Source organism: Nannobrachium achirus (assembly GCF_963921795.1).
Source record: "Nannobrachium achirus genome assembly, chromosome: 3".
In the NCBI taxonomy this organism is placed as follows: domain Eukaryota; kingdom Metazoa; phylum Chordata; class Actinopteri; order Myctophiformes; family Myctophidae; genus Nannobrachium; species Nannobrachium achirus.
The window spans coordinates 23,445,721-23,469,025 of record NC_137812.1 but is presented as its reverse complement, the minus strand read 5'-3'; the positions used below and the strand labels follow the sequence as shown (position 1 = coordinate 23,469,025).

At 39.1% G+C, this 23,305-nt stretch overlaps 3 protein-coding genes across 3 annotated transcripts in view; 1 reads left to right on the top strand and 2 right to left on the bottom strand.

Annotated features, from left to right (window-relative positions):
• LOC308281527 (extracellular calcium-sensing receptor-like) overlaps positions 1–23,305 on the bottom strand; it is a gene marked incomplete at both ends in the record, with an annotated part of 71,569 nt that overhangs the window by 13,111 nt on the left and 35,153 nt on the right. The gene's annotated exons all lie outside the window — the stretch shown is intronic.
• LOC308281530 (GTPase IMAP family member 9-like) lies at positions 8,322–11,947 on the bottom strand (the record flags this gene model as incomplete). The annotated part of the gene is made up of 3 exons (XM_080721748.1): positions 8,322–8,344; positions 11,036–11,782; positions 11,911–11,947. The coding sequence occupies 3 exons, from the start codon at positions 11,945–11,947 to the stop codon at positions 8,322–8,324; spliced, it is 807 nt and encodes a 268-aa protein (XP_080577874.1).
• Positions 18,042–22,351, top strand: LOC308281529 (GTPase IMAP family member 7-like; the record flags this gene model as incomplete). Its single annotated transcript, XM_080721747.1, has 3 exons — positions 18,042–18,072; positions 19,628–20,437; positions 22,341–22,351. 3 exons carry the CDS (start codon positions 18,042–18,044, stop codon positions 22,349–22,351), a joined length of 852 nt encoding a protein of 283 aa, XP_080577873.1.

Here is a 23,305-nt window from a genome sequence, read left to right as displayed (position 1 = left end):
TACCCTTATGCCCTTAGGCCCTAACTCGCTATATTATCAATATTAAGGACATTAATAAGGATATTATGTCATCAATATTAAGGACATATCTGGGAATGCCCATATTTGGTGATGTCCATTTATGGGCATGTTTTGACATAAAATTGTTGACTATCATGCAGGGGTCTCCATATATGAGTAACTGGTCCCATATACATCAGAAATATATCAGATGGCCAAGAATTATGGCACCCTAAGGTGTCTTACTAGTAGTAAATTTACCCCCATTGATTCTGGATGGGGACCCAAATGCATGGCCCTGGATGGGGACCCAAATAAGGCCCTGGATGATTATTGAACTCAAGTCTCCTTGGGGTGACTAATCAATAGTAAAAAAGTCATTTTGGGGGTGAACTACTCCTTTAAGGGACTTATGACATAAACATTGTAAAATACACCAAACATTTATCATAATTTGGGCTTGATGAAGACTAGTGTTGGTCGTAACGTGTAGACTAACTTATCTTCTCTGCAGTGCACATATGGTTGTCCAGCCTCCTTTACAATGTAGATTTTTGGATTTGTGTGCTTCCCTTTGGACTCTGTTGTTGTTCACAATGAGGACATACTGTACTAGCCTCGCACGGCCATCCCGAGCTACGTCATCATCAATGTGCTCCCTGGGAGAGTCTGGCTGTTGCGAGGCTACTGATACTGTACCTATCATTAGATGCAAAAAGAAAAACATAATAGGGCTGCTACTTTAACCAACTCAAGATGACAGCCAGACGGTGAATTACGTTTATTATCTTAAACTGAAACATACATTAAAATATGTATTTGAACACATCTGAGGTGAGATACACGAATCAGTGCATCTCTCAATCTCTCTCTCTCTCTCTCTCTGCGTGCATGCGTGTGTGAGGTGAGCGGAGGGTGGCGTGGAGTGGTGTGGAGTGAGGTTTCTACGGAGCGAGTGAGCTTGGTTTCTATCTTTCTTTTTTCATGCTTTGCTGGGTTACTGTTCAAAGTGATTGTTTCATTCATTGTGTGTAGTGTTTAACCCTGCAAGACCCGAATTAATTTCTACTGGCCAATTTTTTTTTTTAAATCAGATGCTGTTGTAGGAGTCCTAATCACAGGAAAATGTAATGTTAAAAAATGAATAATGTTTTTGTAAGGTTCTATAGCCATAAATCATGCTCTAATTTGCATTTTGGAGATATTTTTCACAATAATAACATACATGTTCTAGACATTCTAATGATCACGAAAAAATATATTACAGGCATTTTACTTATGTTTTAGTGAGGAATAGCTTCAGTTAAAAAGTGAGATGTTCTTCGTCCAGACGCTGGAATTTCAACTTCTCTGGGAGGTGTGAATGTCAGCCCCTGTGGGGGGTATTTATATGCAAATATCGTGGCCAATGGCATCGTAATACTAAACAATAGGATTTAATGGTGATGTTAATGTGGAAAAAGAACACGAAAACTAACTATAATTTTTTTTTTAAATGATTTAAAAAATGTTGCCAAAAAGCAACGCTGGGCCTTGCAGGGTTAATCTCCGCTGACTGCCGTGCGCGGTGCGTCGCGGAGGCGGTCCTTCGTGTCTGTAACGCCTCTCGCTACACCTGCGACTAAAGTTTTACTGTCAAACATCCCGCTGTTCATAAGCGACCAGCTTATTGTAGAGCTGGCCAGGTTTGGTAAAGTTGTGCCAGTCAGAAAGTTGGCTTCAGGGTGTAAAGCGCCTGAACTGAAGCATGTGGTGTCACACAGGAGAATGCTTTTCATGATCTTAAATGACAGGACACGGGAAATGAATATAACTTTTAACTCATACCCCGCCATTTGCAAATACCTTCGTACTTTCATATGCCTCTGTCTCCATAGACTTCCATGTAATTCATAGTGCACTGATAATGTCATGTCCATGCCTAGATCATGCACCACGTGTGTGCACATTGCTCACAGCTTTCAAACAAAAAAATCTGAATGGAAATCCGTTCAGGCATTCATGAAATAGCAGCCATTATGTTTTCCTAAAATGTAACAAAGATGGCTGCCATGTTTGAAAGATGGGGTTGCTATGGGGGTTAAACATGCAATTTCGCAATTGCTATCATGCCTACTACATTTTGTTTTTTCAAAAACGGGAAATTCTCCGATTCAGATGGCTGGGAAAATGATGATCATGGTTGTTATGAGCTGTCGCAAATGAAACAATTTCTGCAGAAAACAAAAAAAAAATAGAGATTTTTGAAAATTGAAAAACACTTCCCTGGAAAACTGTTTGTGAGATCAGCCAAATTAAATATGAAGAAAAAAGGACGGCTCTCACTGACCAAGAGATTAGGTTGAAAAAAAATGTATTACAAAGGTTAATCAAGAGTTGAAAGACACTGATAAACAGACAGCTTAATTTCTCTTGTCATGTTTATGGTCCTTTTTCATCCTAATATTTTAGTCCTGTACAAGGTTTGTTTGGTGCTGTTTTGGGGTTCCCTCTCTGTACCGAGCCCTCCTTGACATTGAAAATGACTTGTGCTGTTCTGTGGACGACAAACTGTTGCACAAGTGTTGTGTCCGCGAGGGCGGGCTGGGTGTGGAGGAGGACTCGGTGCAGAGAGGGAGCTTAGAGGTGACAGCATCAAACAATTGGTGTATCTTTTTGTATCAATTGATTCTTTGTGTTAATGTACCTAGTCTAGAACATGGAAGGATTTATTGTGTGACTGGAAAAACTGAAATAATTTAAAGTAAATAGTCATTTTGTTTTGCTCAAGAAAAAGTGCCTGGAGCCTTTGTTTTTTATTGTCATCACAGTGCTGATGTGAGAATAATATGAACAGTATTTGGACAATATTGTTTAAATAAAAGGGATTTTTAAAAGTAAAAAAAAGTCTCTCTCTCTCTCTCTCTCTCTCTCTCTCTCTCTCTCTCTCTCTCTCTCTCTCTCTCTAGTAAAGCCGATTTTCATAAATGGAGAGAAATTGTTTCAGAAAGTGTCCCATAGGCTAATACTAATAACTACATAACACACCAATAATACCAATAATATTGCAAAAACAAAATGACCTCCAAGTGCTACAATAATAATGCTTTACTGCTGCCTGTCTTCAGTCGGAGACATGATGTTCTGTTTCACATAACATAGACGCCTAAGGGCGAAAAGTAGGGCGAGGTTATATAGGAATAATTTGCCCATACACATTCGAGCTGCCTAGTCGATATCTATTTTTAAAACCCTTTTAAAAACGTATTTCTTCTCCCTGGCTCTTAGCAACACCTGATTTCCTTTATTGGTGCTAATGCTTTTTCTTTTTTGTGCTTATTTCATTGTATGCTATTGTTTTGTTCTTATTGCACTGTTCGCTCTTTGTTTTTAACTTGTACAGCACTTTGGTTGACTTGTCATGTGAACTCCCAGAGATGATCATCAGGGACATAGAAATTCATGACTTTTGGCACAGTTATACCTAACACTCCCAGAGCAACCACAACCAAAGAATTTTTTCTCCCTCCCCTGTGATGTGCCCTAGCAGAAACCGGTACTGTCACCTTAGATCAACGTTAGGCATCTTTGCATTCCTTTAAGTCCTGTCATGCCCTTCATTAATCAATCATCATGTACGTATCTGTTTTTGATTCTCACCTCAACTCAACAACAGTACAGCTGCTTACCGTGCCAAAAAAAAAGCTGGTACATCTTGATCTCCTGTCCTCAAGTAACACTGCCCGAGGGTGTCTCCCTAATGAAAATCACACAGTGTACTGTACTGTACCTATCATTAGATGCAAAAAGAAGAAAAAAATAAATAATAGGGCTGCTACTTTAACCAACTCAAGATGACAGCAAGACGGTTGTTTATTTATGTTTTTTATTTATTATTTATGTTTATTATTTTAAACTGAAACAGTACATTAAAATATGTATTTGAACACATCTCTCTCTCTCTCTCTCTCTGGCATACCATGTTTGAGAACAAATGAGGACCTGAGACGAATAACCAGACTGTGATTTACAGACTGTAAACCACAAACTGGTAGTTTCTAATCTGATGTACTCCCCCCTCATTATATTCAATTAGATTTTTTTGCTTAACTCTTATATATTAGGAAATATAAGACATAATACTTATGGAATCTGGAAAAAACAGTATATCTCCAACAGTTTGTGGAATAACAGTATATGTCCATACAAGCAATTCAGCAGACAAAGGGAGCAGATAACATTAAAACTGAATTTATTGCAAAGAAGGCACATCAAAATACAATCTACTGCAATAGTATCACACTCTTGCATGCATGTGCACGCGCATGCACGCACGCACGCACGCACGCACGCACGCACGCACGCACGCACGCACGCACGCACACACACACACACACACACACACACACACAGATCTAACTTTAACTTTTTTTTTGGTTTGTTTGTTTGTTTGTTTGTTTGTTTGTTTGTTTGTTTGTTTTTTGCCTGCCTGCCTGCCTGCCTGCATGTCTGTCTGCTTGACTTTCATGGACAGTATCATGGCTGCCTGACATGACAGTATCGTGTCAGTATCATGGTCAGTATAATAGTCATACTGACACAGTACTGACCATGATACTGACACTAAACTGGCCATGATACTAATATTACTGCCATGATACTGACCATATTACTGACCATGTTACCAGCATCATGGTCAGTAATATGGTCAGTATCATGACAGTAGTATCATGGTCAGTTTAATGTCAGACAGACAAAAATAGCCGAACTACAAACTCACAGCACTTCGCAATGGGTTGTTACCTTGCAAATTAGCTATTATTTTCCATTGTTGATCCTTTTTTTACCCGTCTGCCTGACAAAATGGCAAAAATAGCTGATCTACAAGCTCGCTCTGTCTGCCTGCCTACATGTTACAGGTCTGTAACAGAGACTGAATGTGTTCAAAATGGAAGCAAATGGACTCTTAGCTCTTTAACTTCCACTATTTTGAAAAACATTAAAATACCTCAAATAGCTGATCTACATCCGACACATTGTGAGCTTATAGATCAGCTATTTTAACTATTTAAAATGTTTTTCAAAATAGTAACAAAAATGCAAAGAAGTTTAGGGATAGGAATTAGGGGTAATATCAATAAAAACTACATATACAAAAAATAATAATGGCCCTCAAGTGCTACAATAATAACGCCTTACTGTTCCCTATATAGAATGACTAAACACAGTGGACACATGTCACGCAGAGGCAAATATAATAAATAAAATAAAAGAAGAGAAGAAAAAAAAATACCCTAAAAGAGTATAGGGACTAACCATCATACTTCTGACCTCCAACCTAAATGTTTGCTCACCTTGCCGGGCCGGTTCTAGGATTTTGGTGGCCCTAAGCCAGAGGTTTTCAAAGTGGGTGACGGGGCACCCTGGGGTGCCGCGACGGCAGTCCAGGGGTGCCGCGAGATAATTTGATAATATTTGGAATTTATTTGGACACAAAAAATATTTAGTATCATTTTAAACTTGAAGTACACAGTTATTTTCTGTCAGTTCTAACCAAAATGGCTATTATCTTAACGTTTTCCTCGCAACATAATCACTAAAATATCATCACTGTCAGGCAGAAACCTCAGTCGCACAAAACTAGTGAAAACAGCCGATCTACAAGCACACAACGCCTTTAGTACATTTTATAGATTGTTTAGTACATGTTGTAGATCTGCTGTTTTCACTAGTTTAGTACATTTTATAGATGATAAATACAAAACGAACGGTTTTGGACATACAAGGTTTCCACCCGACAACGATGATATGCTATAAATATAAGGTGCTGGGAGTGAAAAGTATAATTTAGGGGTGCCTCGGATTCAAAAAATATTTATGGGGTGCCCCGAGACAAAAAAGTTTGGGAACCCCTGCCCTAAGCAAGCAAGATTTTCTTTGGTGGCCCCCAAAAACCAAGGGTGATAGTGACTTGAAATTTATGCTGGAACTCCCAGAGATGAACATCAGGGACATAGAAATTAATGAATTTTGGCACAGTTATACCTAACACTCCCAGAGCAACCACAACCAAAGATTTGTTTTCTCCCTCCCGTGATGTGCCCTAGCAGAAACCGGTACTGTCACCTCAGATCAACGTTAGGCATCTTTGCATTCCTTAAAGTCCTGTCATGCCCTTCATTAATCAATCATCATGTAGTACGTATCTGTTTTTGAATCTCACCTCAACTCAACAACAGTACAGCTGCCTACCGTGCCAAACAAAAAGCAGGTAGATCTTGATCTCCTGTCCTCAAGTAACAATGCCAGAGGGTGTCTCCCTAATGAAAATCACACAGTGTACTGTAGTGTACCTATCATTAGATGCAAAAAGAAGAAAAGAATCATAATAGGGCTGCTACTTTAACCAACTCAAGATGACATGAATTATGTTTATTATTTTAAACTGAAACAGTACATTAAAATATGTATTTGAACACATTTGAGGTGAGATACACGAATCAGTGCATCTCTCTCTCTCTCTCTCTCTCTCTCCCTCTCTCTCTCTCTCTCTCTCTCTCTCTCTCTATTTCTCTCTCTCTCTCTCTCTCTCTCTCTCTCTCTCTCTCTCTCTCTCTCTCTTTAGAAGAAACTGTTTGCTACCAAGGCAAAGGAGGGCATAACTTGATAGTAAAGCCGATTTTCATAAATGGAGAGAAATTGAAAGTGTCCCATAGGCTAATATCAATAACTACATAACACACCAATAATACCAATAATATTGCAAAAACAAAATTACCCCCAAGTGCTACAATAATAATGCTTTACTGCTGCCTGTCTTCAGACGGAGACATGATGTGCTGCTTCACATAACATAGACGCCTAAGGGCGAAAAGTAGGGCGAGGTTGCGCCATCTGTCTTGGCCATATATGGATTCTGTTAGTGTGGTTCTCCATACAGGGAATCATCTGGGATACAATGCCTTTTATGCCCATACATGGAGATTCCTAACACCCCCCCCCCCCCCCCCCCAGAGGGTGTCTCCCTAATGAAAATCTCACAGTTGAATGAAATCATGATTTGTATATTCATAAGGTCTTGCTGATGTAATTACACGGTATGTTCACGTTTGACAGGAAGTAATTTAGATTGCACTTTTAGAGACTTATGATATAAAAATGTATGAAATATTTATCATAATTTGGAGCTGATGAAGACCTGTTGGTCGTAACGTGCAGAAAAACATATCTTCTCTCCAGTGCACGTATCGTTGTCCATCATCTTTATATTTTGGTAGGTCATTCCTCATTTTGGAGGCAGCATGGCATCAAACCCATGTTTGAGAACAAATGAGGACCTGAGACGAATAACCATCTAAGTACATATTTTTCAAATTTTGAATATAGATATTTTTGTGATTTACCAGACTGTAAACCACAAACTAGTAGTTTCTAATCTGCTAAATTCTTAATGTACTCCCCCTCATTATATTCAATTAGATGTCTTTGCTTAACTCTTATAGGCCTGCCTATATTAGGAAATATCACACATAATACTTATGGAATCTGGACAAACAGTATATCTCCAACATTTTGTGGAACAACAGTATAACACACGCATGCACACACGCACGCACGCACGCACGCACGCACGCACGCACGCACGCACGCACGCACGCACACACACACATCTAACTTTAACTTTTTTTTGTTTGTTTGTTTGTTTTTTTGATTGCCTTTCTGCCTACCTGCATGTCTGTCTGCTTGACTTTCATGGTCAGTATCATGGCTGCCTGACATGCCAGTATCGTGTCAGTATCATGGTCAGTATAATAGTCATACTGACACGGTACTGACCATGATACTGACACTAAACTGGCCATGATACTAATATTACTGCCATGATACTGACCATATTATTACTGACCATGTAACCAGCATCATGGTCAGTAATATGTCAGTATACCTTGCAGATTGGCTATTATTTTCCATTGTTGATCTCCTTTTTTTACCCGTCTGCCTGACAAAATGGCAAAAATAGCTGATCTACAAGCTCGCTCTGTCTGCCTGCCTACATGTTACAGGTCTGTAACAGAGACTGAATGTGTTCAAAATGGAAGCAAATGGACCCTTAGCTCTTTAACTGCCACTATTTTGAAAACATTAAAATACCTCAAATAGCTGATCTACATCCGACACATTGTGAGCTTATAGATCAGCTATTTTAACTATTTAAAATGTTTTTCAAAATAGTAACAAAAATGCAAAGAAGTTTAGGGAGAGGAATTAGGGGTAATATCAATAAAAACTACATAACTATACAAAAAATAATAATGGCCCTCAAGTGCTACAATAATAACGCTTTACTGTTCCCTATATAGAATGACTAAACACAGTGGACACATGTCACGCAGAGGCAAATATAATGTGACAAAGAAGAGAAGAAAAAAAAATACCCTAAAAGAGTATAGGGACTAACCATCATGCATCATACTTCTGACCTCCAAGTCTCCAACCTAAATGTTTGCTCACCTTGCCGGGCCGGTTCTAGGATTTTGGTGGCCCTAAGCAAGCAAGATTTTCTTTGGTGGCCCCCAAAAACCAAGGGTGATAGTGGCTTGAGGTTTATGCTGAAACTCCCAGAGATGAACATCAGGGACATAGAAATTAATGAATTTTACCTAACATTCCCAGAGCAACCACAACCAAAGATTTTTTTCCCCCTCCCCTGTGATGTGCCCTAGCAGAAACCGGTACTGTCACCTCAGATCAACGTTAGGCACCTTTGCATTCCTTTAAGTCATTTCATGCCTTTCATTAATCAATCATCATGTACGTATCTGTTTTTGACTCTCACCTCAACTCAACAACAGTACAGTTGCCTATACCGTGCCAAAAAAAAAGCTGGTACATCTTGATCTCCTGTCCTCAAGTAACACTGCCCGAGGGTGTCTCCCTAATGAAAATCACGCAGTTGAATGAAATCATGATTCATATTATATTCATTCACAAGGCTTGCTGATGTAATCACGCAAGTAGGCTACGTTTGTGGTTGACAGGAAGTAATTAAGATTATACTTTTAGTGACTTAATGACATATGATGATCATAATTTGGAGCTGATGAAGACCTAGAGTTGGTCGTAACGTGCAGAAAAAACGTATCTTCTCTCCAGTGCATGCATATGGTTTTCCAGCACTTCCTGTACAATTTACATTTTCGGATTTGTGTGCTTCCTTTTGGACTATTGATAATGAGGACATACCTATCATTAGATGCAACCCCAGATTTGGCTCAAACAAAGGGTTAAATTAAACGCCGGCTCAGGGACAGATTGGCTGAACATAACATTTACAATACGCACTAACAACGTAGATTACCCAATAGCTAGACATTTTAAGACAGTCCACAAGAGTAATGATTCTCTTTTACGTATCACAGGCATTGAACACGTCAAACCCTTCACCAGAGGTGGATATCGTCTCAAAAAACTGAATCAACGTGAAACTTTCTGGATACATTCCCTAGACGCCCTAACTCCTCCTGGTCTAAGTGAGGATATTGATTTCATGTGTTTTTTATAAGTTGTTCTTTTCGTTCTTTTTTCTTACATGATATTTCGTACAATGCATTTTTTTCCTTTCTGTTTGAGGTACTTTGAGTATACCCTTTTTGCATGTATTTTCTTTATTGGTTTTTTTTGTTATTTGTTATTATGATAGCCTATTTGAATATGTCTCCTACACTTATAGTGCAGTCTCAGACTTCTCTGTATGCTCAGAACGAGGACATACTATGGGTGTGTGTTGCAGTGTGCAGACACCACAATCAGTGTACATGCACACACACACTTGCGTAGTTTGGGTGTGTCTTTTGACAACAATGGTCATTAATTGCCTGTTTATCTGTAACATCACATGAATAGACACTATTTAATAGCTCTGTATGTTTGGTGCTCCAGTTCTTGCCCTGAAGAAGACTGCAAAGTCGAAACATGTCGGTTTTAATGTAATACATTTGTTTTAACTATTAATTCCCTCTCCTCCTTATCCTGAGTGCTCGGATCCCCTCGTCCTTTTAACAGTGTTTTTCCCACTGATCGTGGCAGCCACACTTTTTAAGACGCTTTTATTTCCCTTGAGCACCCGGTTGTTCTCTGTTTTTTGCAAAGGGTTAAATTTGTTCTCCTGCTATGCCTCTAAAATGTGGAACACCCTACCGAAGGCATTAAAGGAGTGTAAATCGCTATATTCCTTTAAAACCGCTCTGAAAAGTCACTTACAGGCGGCTGCTATACTCAAAACTCAGCAGAAGCGGGTGCAGCACTGGTAAAAGAAAACAAATCCTATCCTTACCTCACCCTGACCTTATTGTAAATACCATTATTTTGCATTGTGTTCACGTTGTATTGTACTGTTGTGTTGTAAGTACTGTGTTGTATTTGTTCAACACAGTATTCATTCAATGTTATATGAGTTAAAAAAGGGGGACCCTGTGATTGTTGAAAACAACCAAAAGAAAGTCAACTGTAGTAGGAAAACCCATAAAAGGCTATGTTTATGGAGTAAAATAACAAATTCACTTTACTTACTTTATTTGTTTATTTAGATAGGACACGCATATTAATGATAAAATACATATACATTGAAATACATATCAATGTAAATACAGTACACCAGAACGTAGGTGTTTCGCCCGAACCTCAAGTTATCATTAAAATCTTTGTGTTTTGCCAAATTCATTTGGGGGCCCACTTGCAATATCCTCACGGTCAACAATGTGCCCCGGTTCACAGGTTGGGAATCGCTGTCATTGGGTTGTGCATGAACTCAATGAAGTACCGACCCATTTATCCACTGCAGTCCCTACAACACCCCCTATTGCCGCACCAATCTCTCCTTGATAAGCACGTCCAATAGCTTGTCCAGCTGTCATGAATATGTTACATTTCTCAGCTTTGTTTCTGGCTTCTTGTTCATATCGTACTTTCAACTCTGCTAGTTGTTCTCGTTGTTCTTTCAACTGGGTTGCGCTTTTTTCCAGGGCCTGCCTCATTTCTTCCGTCTCTCTACTTTTACTCTTTTCCATCTTTCTAGCAGATCTGTGTTGTTCCAGTTTTTCTTCAATCCTTTTCTCAAATTTGCTCTTCAGTTCTTCCTCCTCTTTACGTCTCTCCTGTTCAGTCTCTTTAAGAATCCTCTGTTTCTCTTCCTCTATGGCTCTCTCTGCTTCTTGGAACATCTCAGTGGTGTAGTGGCTTCCTCCATTCTCCAACACCATTTTGTTGATTTTCTCCAGCAGCTCAGTGACCTGAGAGGGATCCTTGGTTTTGTTCTTGAAGACGTGATAGCGACCTTCACATTTTCCGATCAGTTTTGGACATTGTTTCACGATGTCTTCAATTGTTTGATCTCCAATCTCATCACCGTGAGTGAAGAGAATCATAGTGTATTTGGCTGACATTTGGCCAAATACCTCCTGAATCATGTCAACTGATTTCTGCTCCTCTTCTGTGAATCTTCCCAGTTTAATCACAATCAGGAACACATGGGGACCGGGAGCAGCAAAACAAACACACTGTTTGATCTCATTAAAGATTCCCTCTTTACTAAACCTGGTGTCAAAAAAGCCTGGTGTGTCAACAACAGAGATCTTTCTACCAGCCACTACCCCACTGCCCTTTTCACATTTCTTTGTCAGAGATTCAAGCGAAAATTTGGATTCAAAAACTTTAGATGCCAAGATGGTGTTTCCAGATACGCTCTTTCCAGCTCCAGTCTTTCCAACCAGCACAACCCGAACTTCTTCATCATTCTTTACGACAGCTGTTGGATTAAAATGATATGATTATGGATGCTATATATTTGACATTTCCAGAAACATGATTTAACAACTTTATGCTTGTCTTATAATATATATAAAAAGATATTTGGGTTATGTGTCCTGCACATACCTTCCCCTTCCTTCTTGCGGCTTGAATCTCCACTCATGTCTGTTGTCTTTTCTGCGTGAGAGAGAGAGAGAGAGAGAGAGAGAGAGAGAGATAGAGAGAGAGAGAGAGAGAGAGAGAGAGAGAGTCAAATGATGTTATACATATTTTGAAGCATAGATGCCTTCAAAAATAAAGAATTTACATAATATCTGTGACCTTTTGTAATTTGTATGTGTCACTGAGTGTGAGGACAAAACACAATGACCTTTTTCACTGATCGGTTGTATTAGTATCAGATTCATGTTGCGCAGTGACAGCCCTAGTATGTCCTTTTTTACTCCCTGTCGCATTTTCTGCATCCTTGTACCGACAGTCTATTGTTTACACTAAACTTTAGTGCCAGTGCAACGTTTCGTCTGCTGTCTCCTTGTTATTATTAGTGTCATATCAAATTGTGTATGGATTTACACAACAGTTTAGGCTATACAGTACTACGATGTAAGGTATATAGCCCACAGCCCCACACACACACACACACACACACACACACACACACACACACACACACACACACACACACACACACACACACACACACACACTTTAAACTTTATTTAACCAATTTAGTCCCAATGAGATCAGAATCTCTATTACAAGACAGGCCTATAAATATACATGTTTTAATTATGACATTATTTCGATTGACTAAAGTCCTTTGCACACAGGACAGTTGCGTTTTTTTCGTTTGCGGCATGAATATAACGCATTGGATTTGGTGTGCAAGGCTGTGCGGAATCGGCGCTGCGGATCCAAAAAGGAGTCATAAAAGGAGTGATGAGTTTTTTACCGCATGCGACAAGACGCACGAATCGAACTGGGTTCGATCGAGAAAGAAACGCACGGCGGCAGCCACTCGTCGCACGGCTAATTCGGAGCCGGTGTGCATGAGGTCATAGAGAATCATTGTTTTCTTTTCAAAAAATTATATTGTCCGTTTTATCCGTGCGGTTAAACGCGCCTGTGTGCAAAGGGCTTAATCGTTAAAGATTTTCATTAGAAATTGTGTGTTCAATACATTATTGGAAAAACATGTAAACCCGGGAAAGCATCGGCATGCGTGTGACTGACTTTACATCATTTTGCATCACAATCTTATTAGTATAATAGTATTTTCAGAAAACTGTTAGGATTTAGGCTAGGTTAGGATTAGGATTTTAGGATACATTATTGGAAAAACATGTAAACCCGGGAAAGCATCGGCATGCGTGTGACTTACTTTACATCATTTTGCATCACAATCTTATTAGTATAATAGTATTTTCAGAAAACTGTTAGGATTTAGACATTATGATAATTTAAAGTGAAGTAAGTAAGTTGTCTAAATGTCACTAAAAGACAAGCAGTCTCAGTGTCTTACCTGCTTCAGTAGTGAGATCTTGATGTAGGTCAGGAGAGAGTGAGACAGAGGAAGGATAAAGACAGGCTATGAAGCTTCAACAACAAGGATCAGCTCACTGACACGTCTCCTGTGTGTACATTACTGTGTGTGTCTGCATTATACATTCAAGCAGGGCTTCCAGGACTGAATACTCCGTCAGCACATCTAAACCAATCACAGCAAAAGGGAAGGGATGGGGGTGTGGGGGGGGGGGGGGGGGGGGGGGGGGCGGGGTGGCTTACACGTCCTTCTAAAACAATCAAAGCAACTGTAGGTGTGTGTGTGTGTGTGTGTGTGTGTGTGTGTGTGTGTGTGTGTGTGTGTGTGTGTGAGACTTCAAGGTCACCCTGGGGCAGCACACAGGGTTCATCTGGGTCTGACTCCACCTATAGAAGGGACTGTCTGCAACAATGCATAAAATGACAGGCAGACACAGAGTTGTGTCAGTGAGCTGGTCCTTGTTGATGAAGCTTCGTAGCCTGTCTTTACTTCCTCTGTCTCTCCAGACCTACATCACTACTGAAGCAGGTAAGACCGCTTGTCTTTTAGTGACATGTGTACAGTAGACGGTAATGTGTGACTTAACCACTTTAATGAAATGGTTTTCAAATATTTTCTTGTCCAGGACGCCCAAATTAATACTTAATAGGCCATACCGGTATGGTCCCCTATTTGAAAAGACTTTGTGCTAGAGTAACTGCATGAGAGAATAGAGCAGTGAAGTCATGACGTGACTCACTCATCCCCCGGATCATGGAAGTAATTTCTCTATGGAGAATAACATTGAGTAATCTTAAAATCGTCTCATATAAGCATTGTGGTCGTCGGGGAGGTGTCTCTGTATGGTTTATGATAGTCAGTCACTCATATTTGATAAAGCCTGTTTCTAGGGTTAGGGTTGTAACTAATTCGGCGACAGTAACAAGTTTTCTCACCATCAGCTGATTCTTCATATCCATATGAGTGAAGCCGCGGAGATCATTTGTTTATGTTTGGAACACAGTTCTTATATGATGCGATATGAAAAAAGTCTATGGGAATTCAGAATGGGGGAAGAAAACCGCGAACTAAGTAGGATGTGTAAATTACATCAAACTTCACTGCTCTATTCTGTTTTATGATCTTCTTAGCTTTTTAAAATAATTTAAAAACGTTGGTTCGGTTCTGCAATTAGCAAAGCTTTATGCAACTTTATAAAGAGCTCTATACATTTTATTATTATTATTATTATCCCAATTATTTTCAATGCATGCAACGCAAAATACATAATTTTATTATTATTATTATTACCCTTATTTGCCCAATTATTTTCAATGCATGCAACGCAAAATAAATATGGAAATAACACATTCTTAATATATGAGTTAATCATTAGTCATTTCTATAAAAAAAAATGTAGGCTGAAGCCTATAGCTATACTGTATACTGTTCACCTACGCTTTTTATATTCATAATTTTGTTGACATCCCTTTAGAATTATACAACCAATGGTGCTTGGGTGACGCAGTGGTGAATTATCTGCCCACCAGCATGGAGTTTAGGGCTTAGCATGGAGATAGATATGTTGCATAATTTGAGAGAAAATACATTTGATTTGATTTGAGCACTTGAAATATACAATCAACACACTTGTGCATTGATGTTTGCAATTATGTAATCTATCATCCACACACAGGTAATCTGAATTTGAAGTCACACAAAAGAAAAACCTGATGCATTACAAGTTTGCAGCAGTCGATCTACACATTTGTGAGTATTCTTTTTCAGTGACTACATTATTTCTTCTTTATGACTGCAAATGTCAATTTACAAGTGTAGATTGCACTGTATGAGCGCTTGCTCAGATTTGTGTTTTTGTAAAACTGATTTGAGAGGTTGAAGTGAGTGATTTAAAGTTTTACTTGAAAATGGGCTAAAGTAAAAAAGAAAATGCACAAGTAAAAGTTGGATTACAAATGTGCAAGTGGCGATTTACATGTGTTTATTTCGGCGAACAATTATTTTCCCCATTTGCATGGCTTAAAAATCAGAGTAATATGCTCGTGTGGATGATGACAGATATCAATGCAGTGCTCAAATCAAATCTTTTTGCTCTCGAATTATTCAAGGTTCAAGGTTGGTTCAAGGTTGTACTTTATTGTTACGTCTTTTGTACAGGTACATAAGAGTAAAATTTGTTTTTGTTTGGCATCCTTCAGTCAATGCAGTCGTATATCAAAGAAAAAAAAACAATATAATAACATCAAACCACATCTAAAAATAATAATAATAATAATCTAAAAAGGAGTGCAAAAGGCAAAAAGAGCAACAGGAAAAGAAAAGAGCATCCTCAGATGTACTTGTGCAAAAAGTTTGGCATATTCTATACGCCAACAGCATATTTTTCCAGTAGTTGCTACTGTACTGTACTTAACTTTTGTAAACATCTTCACAGAGTGTTCTATGTGAAGTTGTGTGAAGTTGATGTTCTATTCAACATACAGTATCTATCTCATACCATACTACGAATCCACCGGGGTGCATCCGACTTGCAGAGCGTCTAGATACAAACAGCAATTAGCCGTTTTCGGGGGAGAGAAGCAGGGCAGGGAGGACGATCTTTCATCTTTGTACTTCTACGGGCTGGGGCGGTGCCTGTCTGCGGGGAATGTTGAAGAGCAGGGGTAGGACAGAGGTGCTACCTGTGCTTGCCTGACTGCAAGCGTCAGACTCTATCACACACTTCGTTTTGGGAAGAGAGTCTGAGATTTCGGGCAGACATTCCACTTCTGGGGGGGCGGGCTACATTTTTTTTTAAGTTGACTTGCTCTTAATTGCTCCCTGAACTTCAAAGGGCTTGTGAGCTGCTGTAATTGATTGAGCCATACAAGTGTCAATAGCTCGTTAGTCACTGAAAGCATCAAAGACTACAATCTGTTTGATGTCTGTAATAAGAGTGGAGGGGGGAATGTGTTTGAATACACACAGACTCGCCTGATTGGCTGAATGGTTTTGAACCAGGCCACCACCCACCACGTGCCCTAAGCCTACAGCCCTGATGGGCTCGCCCTTTCTGAGGGCTGGTGGAAAAAGCTTATTTAATGTGAAGGGCCAGACTACACAACACCACCACTACCAACAGGGGGTGGTGTTGTGCAGTCTGGTTTATTAACCAGGCTACCTGAGCAGGGCTCCTCACTGGCAGGTGAGCCAGCAGAGGGGACTAGAGGGTTGCAAGTGACAATTAAGCCCAATTTCAAAAATAGACACTATCTACAATGCATAGCATCAATGAATGAATACATAAATGATTGAATCAATCAATCAATCAATCAATCAATCAATCAATCAATCAATCAATCAATCAATCAATCTATCAATCAATCAATCAATCAATCAATCAATCAATCAATCAATCAATCAATCAATCAATCAATCAATCAATCAAGCAAGCAAGCAAGCAAGCAATCAATCAAGCAAAAAACCAAACAAACATAATTGTCACAATACAGTGACTGGTAAAGGTGGGTGAAACTCTTGTATGTATATGCACTGCAAGCTTTCAAGTGCAAGAAAATGCCTACAATGAATACAGTTTAAAAGTGGTTAAACAAGTGTCATAATTGTCAATCTAAAATCATATTAATCTAAAAAAAAAAAACATATTACTCAGCCTCTGTAGCAGTTAGAAACAAAATTCCAAAACTATTTGATAACTTACAACTTTGGCTTTCATAGACAAAAATCTGAAAAAATTAAAATATTTTTTCAAAAATTACTGTACTACATACTGTACATACTGTAATACACAAAAATGTGTTCCCGGCCTGAGGGGGTAATACACTTTAATGTGTACCCGTCCAGAATGGGTTAAACCAGTGGTTGTCTAATATATTCATGTCATGGACCCCCAAATTAATATGTATTTGTCCCTAACCCCCACCTGAAAATGTTTTGTGCCAGGTGTGTAAAGTGCTCATGTGGCCTATAGTCTATTCTTTTGGGCAGAGGTGTAATTTCATAAAGAAATAGGGGGTGGCAAAATATAAGTTACAGTACCATAGCCCCATTTCTAAAATAGCGAAGACAGTGGATCAACTATTTTCAGTTTTGGGGCGAAAAGAAACAATGTTTGTATAGTTAGTTGATTCACATTGGATCAATTATTTTTCAGTTTGGGGCGAAAAGACAAAATGTTTGTAAATATTTCTATTTCTACAAAATCTGGCAACACTGCTGGAACCCCAAATGTGAGCCAGTACGGTACAACAGCAGTGGCAAGCAGTGGGAAGAATTCATTTGTCATAACCACTAAATTTGTCTACTCTAAATAAAAGATTTAATAAAAAGCAGCTGGGTGAAGCTGAAAACTGAAGTTCCCCCTTGGGATAAGCTAAGTGTAGGCCTAAATAAATAAATAAACGTATTTGCAATTTTGAAAAACATTTTTGAAATGTCCAAAAAGCTGATCCACAAGCTCACAACGTGTCGATGTAGATCAGCTAAAAATATTTTGTTTATGTTTTGTAAAATAGTAAAAGAAAAGCAAAGAAGTTTAGGCATGGACGAGAATATAGCTGCCACCAGTGTTGTCTACTTGACTTACAATACATGTATTCCCTCTCTCTCTCTCTCTCTCTCTCTCTCTCTCTCTCTCTCTCTCTCTCTCTCTCTCTCTCTCTTCTCTCTCTCTCTCTCTCTCTCAGAAAGTAAGAAAGAAAACTTCAAAACAGACATGAGTGAAGATTCAAGCAGCAAGGAGGGAGGTGAAGGCATGTATCTTGACAAGACATACAACTCATTTCAAGACAAGCCATGAGGAATTCTGTGATGAAATGTAATTCATTGAAGTAGAACAGTAGAATCTTTAAAACCATGGTGTATAGGAGCCCTCAAAGTTTTTGCATCCATAATCATATCCTTTGTAATCCAACATCTTGTAAGAAATAATGAATCCTGATAAGACAAAAGCAGTCTAAAAATGATGGCACACTAATGTGATCCTCATTGAGGGGTTAGTATTGTTTCAAGATTGTAAAAGGGGAGACCGGGAGAACATGTATGGCAGTTGTGCATTTTGTCATTAAGGTCCTGTGTAGCCATGGGTGGAAACTACTGCAGGGTTTAGCGGTTACAAGGAGGACCTTGTCTAAGTTCCCGATAGGGGAATTCTATCATCAGATAACACCTCATATCAGATATATTGTTATAATACCCCCCCCCCCCCCTCTCTGTCTCTCTCTCTCTCAGAAAGTAAGAAACAAAACCTCAAAACAGACATAACTGAAGATTCAAGCAACAGGGAGGGAGGTGAAGGTATGTACTGTATCACACATACCCTGTACAACTCATTGCAAAACACATTTCTGTGCACTACTCTTACAGGTTTTGTCCAAAAATCCTACAAATCGGTAGGAAGTATCTCGACAGTCATGTGATCGACACGGATCTGTCCACGGATCTGTTCCATCCTGATTGGCTAAGATTGGCTTCCAAAATTTGTAGGATTGAGCCATTTTGAACAAAATGCCTCAAATCCCAAACGCAAAGTGCAATTATCATGAAATTGCGCACACACATTCCCACTAGGTCGAGGAAGAAATGCCACTTCAAATTTTTGAAATCAGCCTCATGGTGGCGCTATAACAGGCCGATTTGTGGTTTTACCTACAACTCCACCGATCAGTTTCAAACTTTGTAAGCGCACTCCCTAGAGGCTAAGGATAAACCTTTGCCCTGCATTTCTCATATCAGCCTTTTATAGCGCCACCTTTGGGCCGACTTATGTAAAACACATTTTTTAATATTACTCCTTGAGATTTTATCCAAAAATCACGCGAATCGGTACCCAGTATCTTTATAGTCATGTGATCAAGTCCGATCCGTCTGATATTTCATATTCCATCCTGATTGGCTATTATTGGCTTCCAAAGTTTGCAGGATTGCTCCGTTTTTGAACAAAATGCCTCAAATCTTGTCACACATATTCCCAAATGCTACCTTTTTCACATTGGCCTGTTATAGCGCCACCAGCAGGTAGACTTTAGCAAAACACATTTTTGGAACACAATGCTTCAAATCATGCATGCAGCGTCCGATTGCCATGAAAGATCTAAGGTGAAGAACATATGCCACCCTTTTTACATTGGCATATTATACAGTAGCACCACCAGGATGCACGGCCTGGTGGAGACCTGTGCTCGGAAGAGCACTGCTTCTAGTTTAATGATATGCAATTCACTGTTGACATTGAGTCTTTAAACATACTGTTGGAGGCCTCAAAGACTTTGCATCCATAATCATATCATTTTAATCCAACAGGTCTCATAAGAAATAATGAAGAGGTTCGGATTGTGATGGTTGGAAAGACTGGAGCTGGAAAGAGCGCCACTGGAAACACCATCTTGGGTTGTAAAGCTTTTGATTCCAAATTGTCTATGGCATCTCTGACAAAAGAATGTAAGAAAGTCAGGGGTAAAGTGGCTGGTAGATGGGTCTCGATTGTTGACACACCAGGCTTGTTTGACACCAGCGTTAGTGAGGATAAGACTGCCAAAGAGGTTGCGCAGTGTTTTCGCTTTGCTGCTCCTGGTCCCCATGTGTTCCTGATCGTGATAAAACTGGGAAGATTTACAGAAGAAGAGGCAAGAACCATGGAAATTATTCAGCAAAGATTTGGTGATATGTCAAACTCATACACCATGATTCTCTTCACTGGTGGTGACAGCCTTGACGATGATACAGAACCTGAAGTCTTGTGGGCAAATACTCCAATGCTACAAGAATTGATCAAAAAATGTGACAATCACTATCACATCATCAGCAACAAAACAAAGGATCCCTCTCAGGTCACTGAGCTCATGGAGAAAATCCACAACATGGTGTTGCAGAAGGGAGGAAGCCACTACACCACTGAGATGTTCCAAGAAGCAGAAAAAGCCATTGAGGAAAAGAAACAGAGAATTCTGAAAGAGAATGAAGAGGAGAGACTTAAAGAACAGGAAGAACTGAGAAACGAACACGAGCGAGAAGAGAGAGAGGAAAAGGAAAAAGCAGAGAAAGCTAAAGAAGAAGAGAAAAGGAGGATTCTTAAAGAGAATGAAGAGAAGTTCCAGGAACTGATAAAACAACGTGAGAGAGAGGAAAGGGAACAAGGAAAGAAAACAAAGGAAGAGAAACAGAGGATTCTTAAAGAAAACAAAGAGAGGTTCCATAAAGAAATTGAAGAACTGATGAACAAACAGAGAGAGGAAAGGGAAACAGTAGAGAAAGTAAAAGAAGAAGAGAAACTGATGACTCTTAAAGAGAACGAAGACACGTTCTGGGAAAAGTTAAAACAATATCAGAAGGAGGAAATGGAAAAAGTAGAGCAAGCAATGATGGAAAAGATATACAAGGCGCAGGAGACTAGGAGAGAGCATCATAGGAATGCACTTGAAGAGTTGAAAAACAAACAGGAAAGGAAAGCAAGAGAGGAAGCTGAGCTTGAGAGCACAACAGGATCACCATAGGCGAATTCACAATACACAATGATTTCAGTGTTTTAAAGTAATGTTTGGTCGAATTGCATGTCAAAGTTATAGTTCAGGCTAATGATAGCTTGCTGATTTATCTTCTTTCCTTTTAAACCCACTTGTAGATGTTTGTATTGATACGTTGTTGTTTTTGTCATTTTATTTTACATTTAATCAAAATGTCTTTATTCTCCTTTTAGATATTGTATTGATATTCATCATACATGTCACTGATTCATTTAGATTATTTGGTGAATAATTGACAAGGAGCTTTTTACTATAATTTTCCACTTACACCTACTCCACTCTGGTCTCTTAAACTAATCACTCTTACACTTTTGACTTTTATTATTTGACACATTTTAAGTTGTTTCTGTTTTTTACATGACTGTTGATTAAGTTTTATGTTGCAGCTTTTCCTGCTGCTATCCTGAACAGGAAAAATAACAATTGCTGCCTTTGATATGTGTGAGGACCAGCTGCTTGGAAATATGAATTTACACAACACCACATGTCTACTAAGTGGGCTTCAACATCATTAAAATGCAGAGGGCATTGGGCTGGTAGCAGCCGTGTCATTTTTTGTCACTATGTCACTATGTTTTTGTTTAGGTAGCGAGTGTAGATATCTTAGTTTTTTAGTTTTTGGTGTAGTTTAGCTTTTTATTTCCAGGTAGGATTGTATTTTTGGCTTTGGCCACCCTAACGATTTAAGTTTTCCCTGTTTGATCTATCCCTTGTAAATTCATGTTTGGTCATAATAAATGTACACTTTGTCATTACTTTGTTTGTGTTACTTTCCACTATTTGACTCCTTCTTGACCCTATAGATGCCATATAAGGGCGGAACACTGATACAGCTATGTGTGAGGATTTAATTTAATCTTAATTTTTTGTTTTGTTTTGCTAAATTCATATTTATATTCCAACTGGATTTTAGGACTGGCTAGATTTGTATGGTAATAAGATGAGATAACATGAACAAGCTGAAAATGACTTCCACTTTCCACCCAATGTATGAATGAATGAACCATTGTAAAGCACTTTGAGTACTTAGAAAATACCTAAAAAATGCAATTCATTATTATTACTTATTGCATGTGTTAATTCTCGTATTATTTGTCTGTAAGACAAGCTCAATTAAAGTGCCTTTTTGTCCAGCAGGCTAATGATAATGCAACAAATTATTGATACCTTCTTGGAAACATCATTCTTTATGATGTCATGGATCACATCTTATCTTTCTGTTTCATATAATGTATGTTTACCATCATGTTCCAACATACAGCAGCAGATAACACAATATTATAGCATAATTCTCTCATACAGGTCAATGTGGGAAAGGAGATTATTGGTAATGTGGTAACTGTGGTCAGGTCAGGAAAACAAGACAGCTAGAATTTATATTAGTTAACTATGAGAAACGTCACACGGTCTATGGGTTTGCCACTCTGACATCATGCTCTGGTGTCACTGTGATGTCCGGCACATCTTGTCCACGTATCCGTGTATCTCTGAAGGTCACGCCTGACACATCACATACACGTACATATGGGTATTCCCCAGAATCCCTTTTATGCCCATATATGAAGATCACTGATGTTATCAATATATATCACTGGCCAGATGGCCAAGACATGGCCCATATCTGTGTGGCTGGTTCGGATAGGGATCTCCATGTATGGGCATAAAATATATTGTATGTTGTGATGTCATGGGAACCATTCTAACAGATTCCCTTTTATGCCCATACATGGAGATCCCTGATGTCATCAATATTAAGCCCATATCTAACAGGACTTCATATTAGTAAGGGAAAGTTAGCCGAGTGCTGGACCAATCTGGGAACTAAATCATTACCAATAGCTTTCTTCACAAATGTGATAAAGGTGTCTACTATCACCTCTGAACCTTTTCAATCACAACTCCCTTGGGAGACTTTGTGGGAGCCAATCAAAGTTGGGGGTATCCCGAGGGCCTTGGATTAAAGGGGGAAAAATAAGAAAATTGCCAATATGAGTGTATGAGGTGTGTAATTAGGGTATTTCGGGGCTGCTGAATTCATTCCAACCATTAGTTATTAGTAAAAATGACTCCTTGGCCATAAAATAGGCCAGACCTACTTTTGTGTGTCCATGAGACATAATATTGGCAATAACAAAAATGGTTGGATTAGGGTTTGAATTCATGAAAACTATTTAATACAGTATCTGGCTTAAAGTCCTGTTCGCAATTTGGTGTTAGGGGGGTTTCTCACCTGAACTGAGTCAGTGGGTCCCTAGACATTAAAAATCACAGAGGTGCTCGTCCGCCATAGTGCCAGGAATGGCGCAATGGCCAAATCAAATATGGCTGCCATCGGCTATGATGAAAATCCAACTTTTCTGTTTCTGGGTGTATATGCACATGTAATACCTCTATTTGGACTAATTGTGGTGTGGGGAATTCATTTCTGATATTGTTTTGACCATTTTGGGCGATTTGG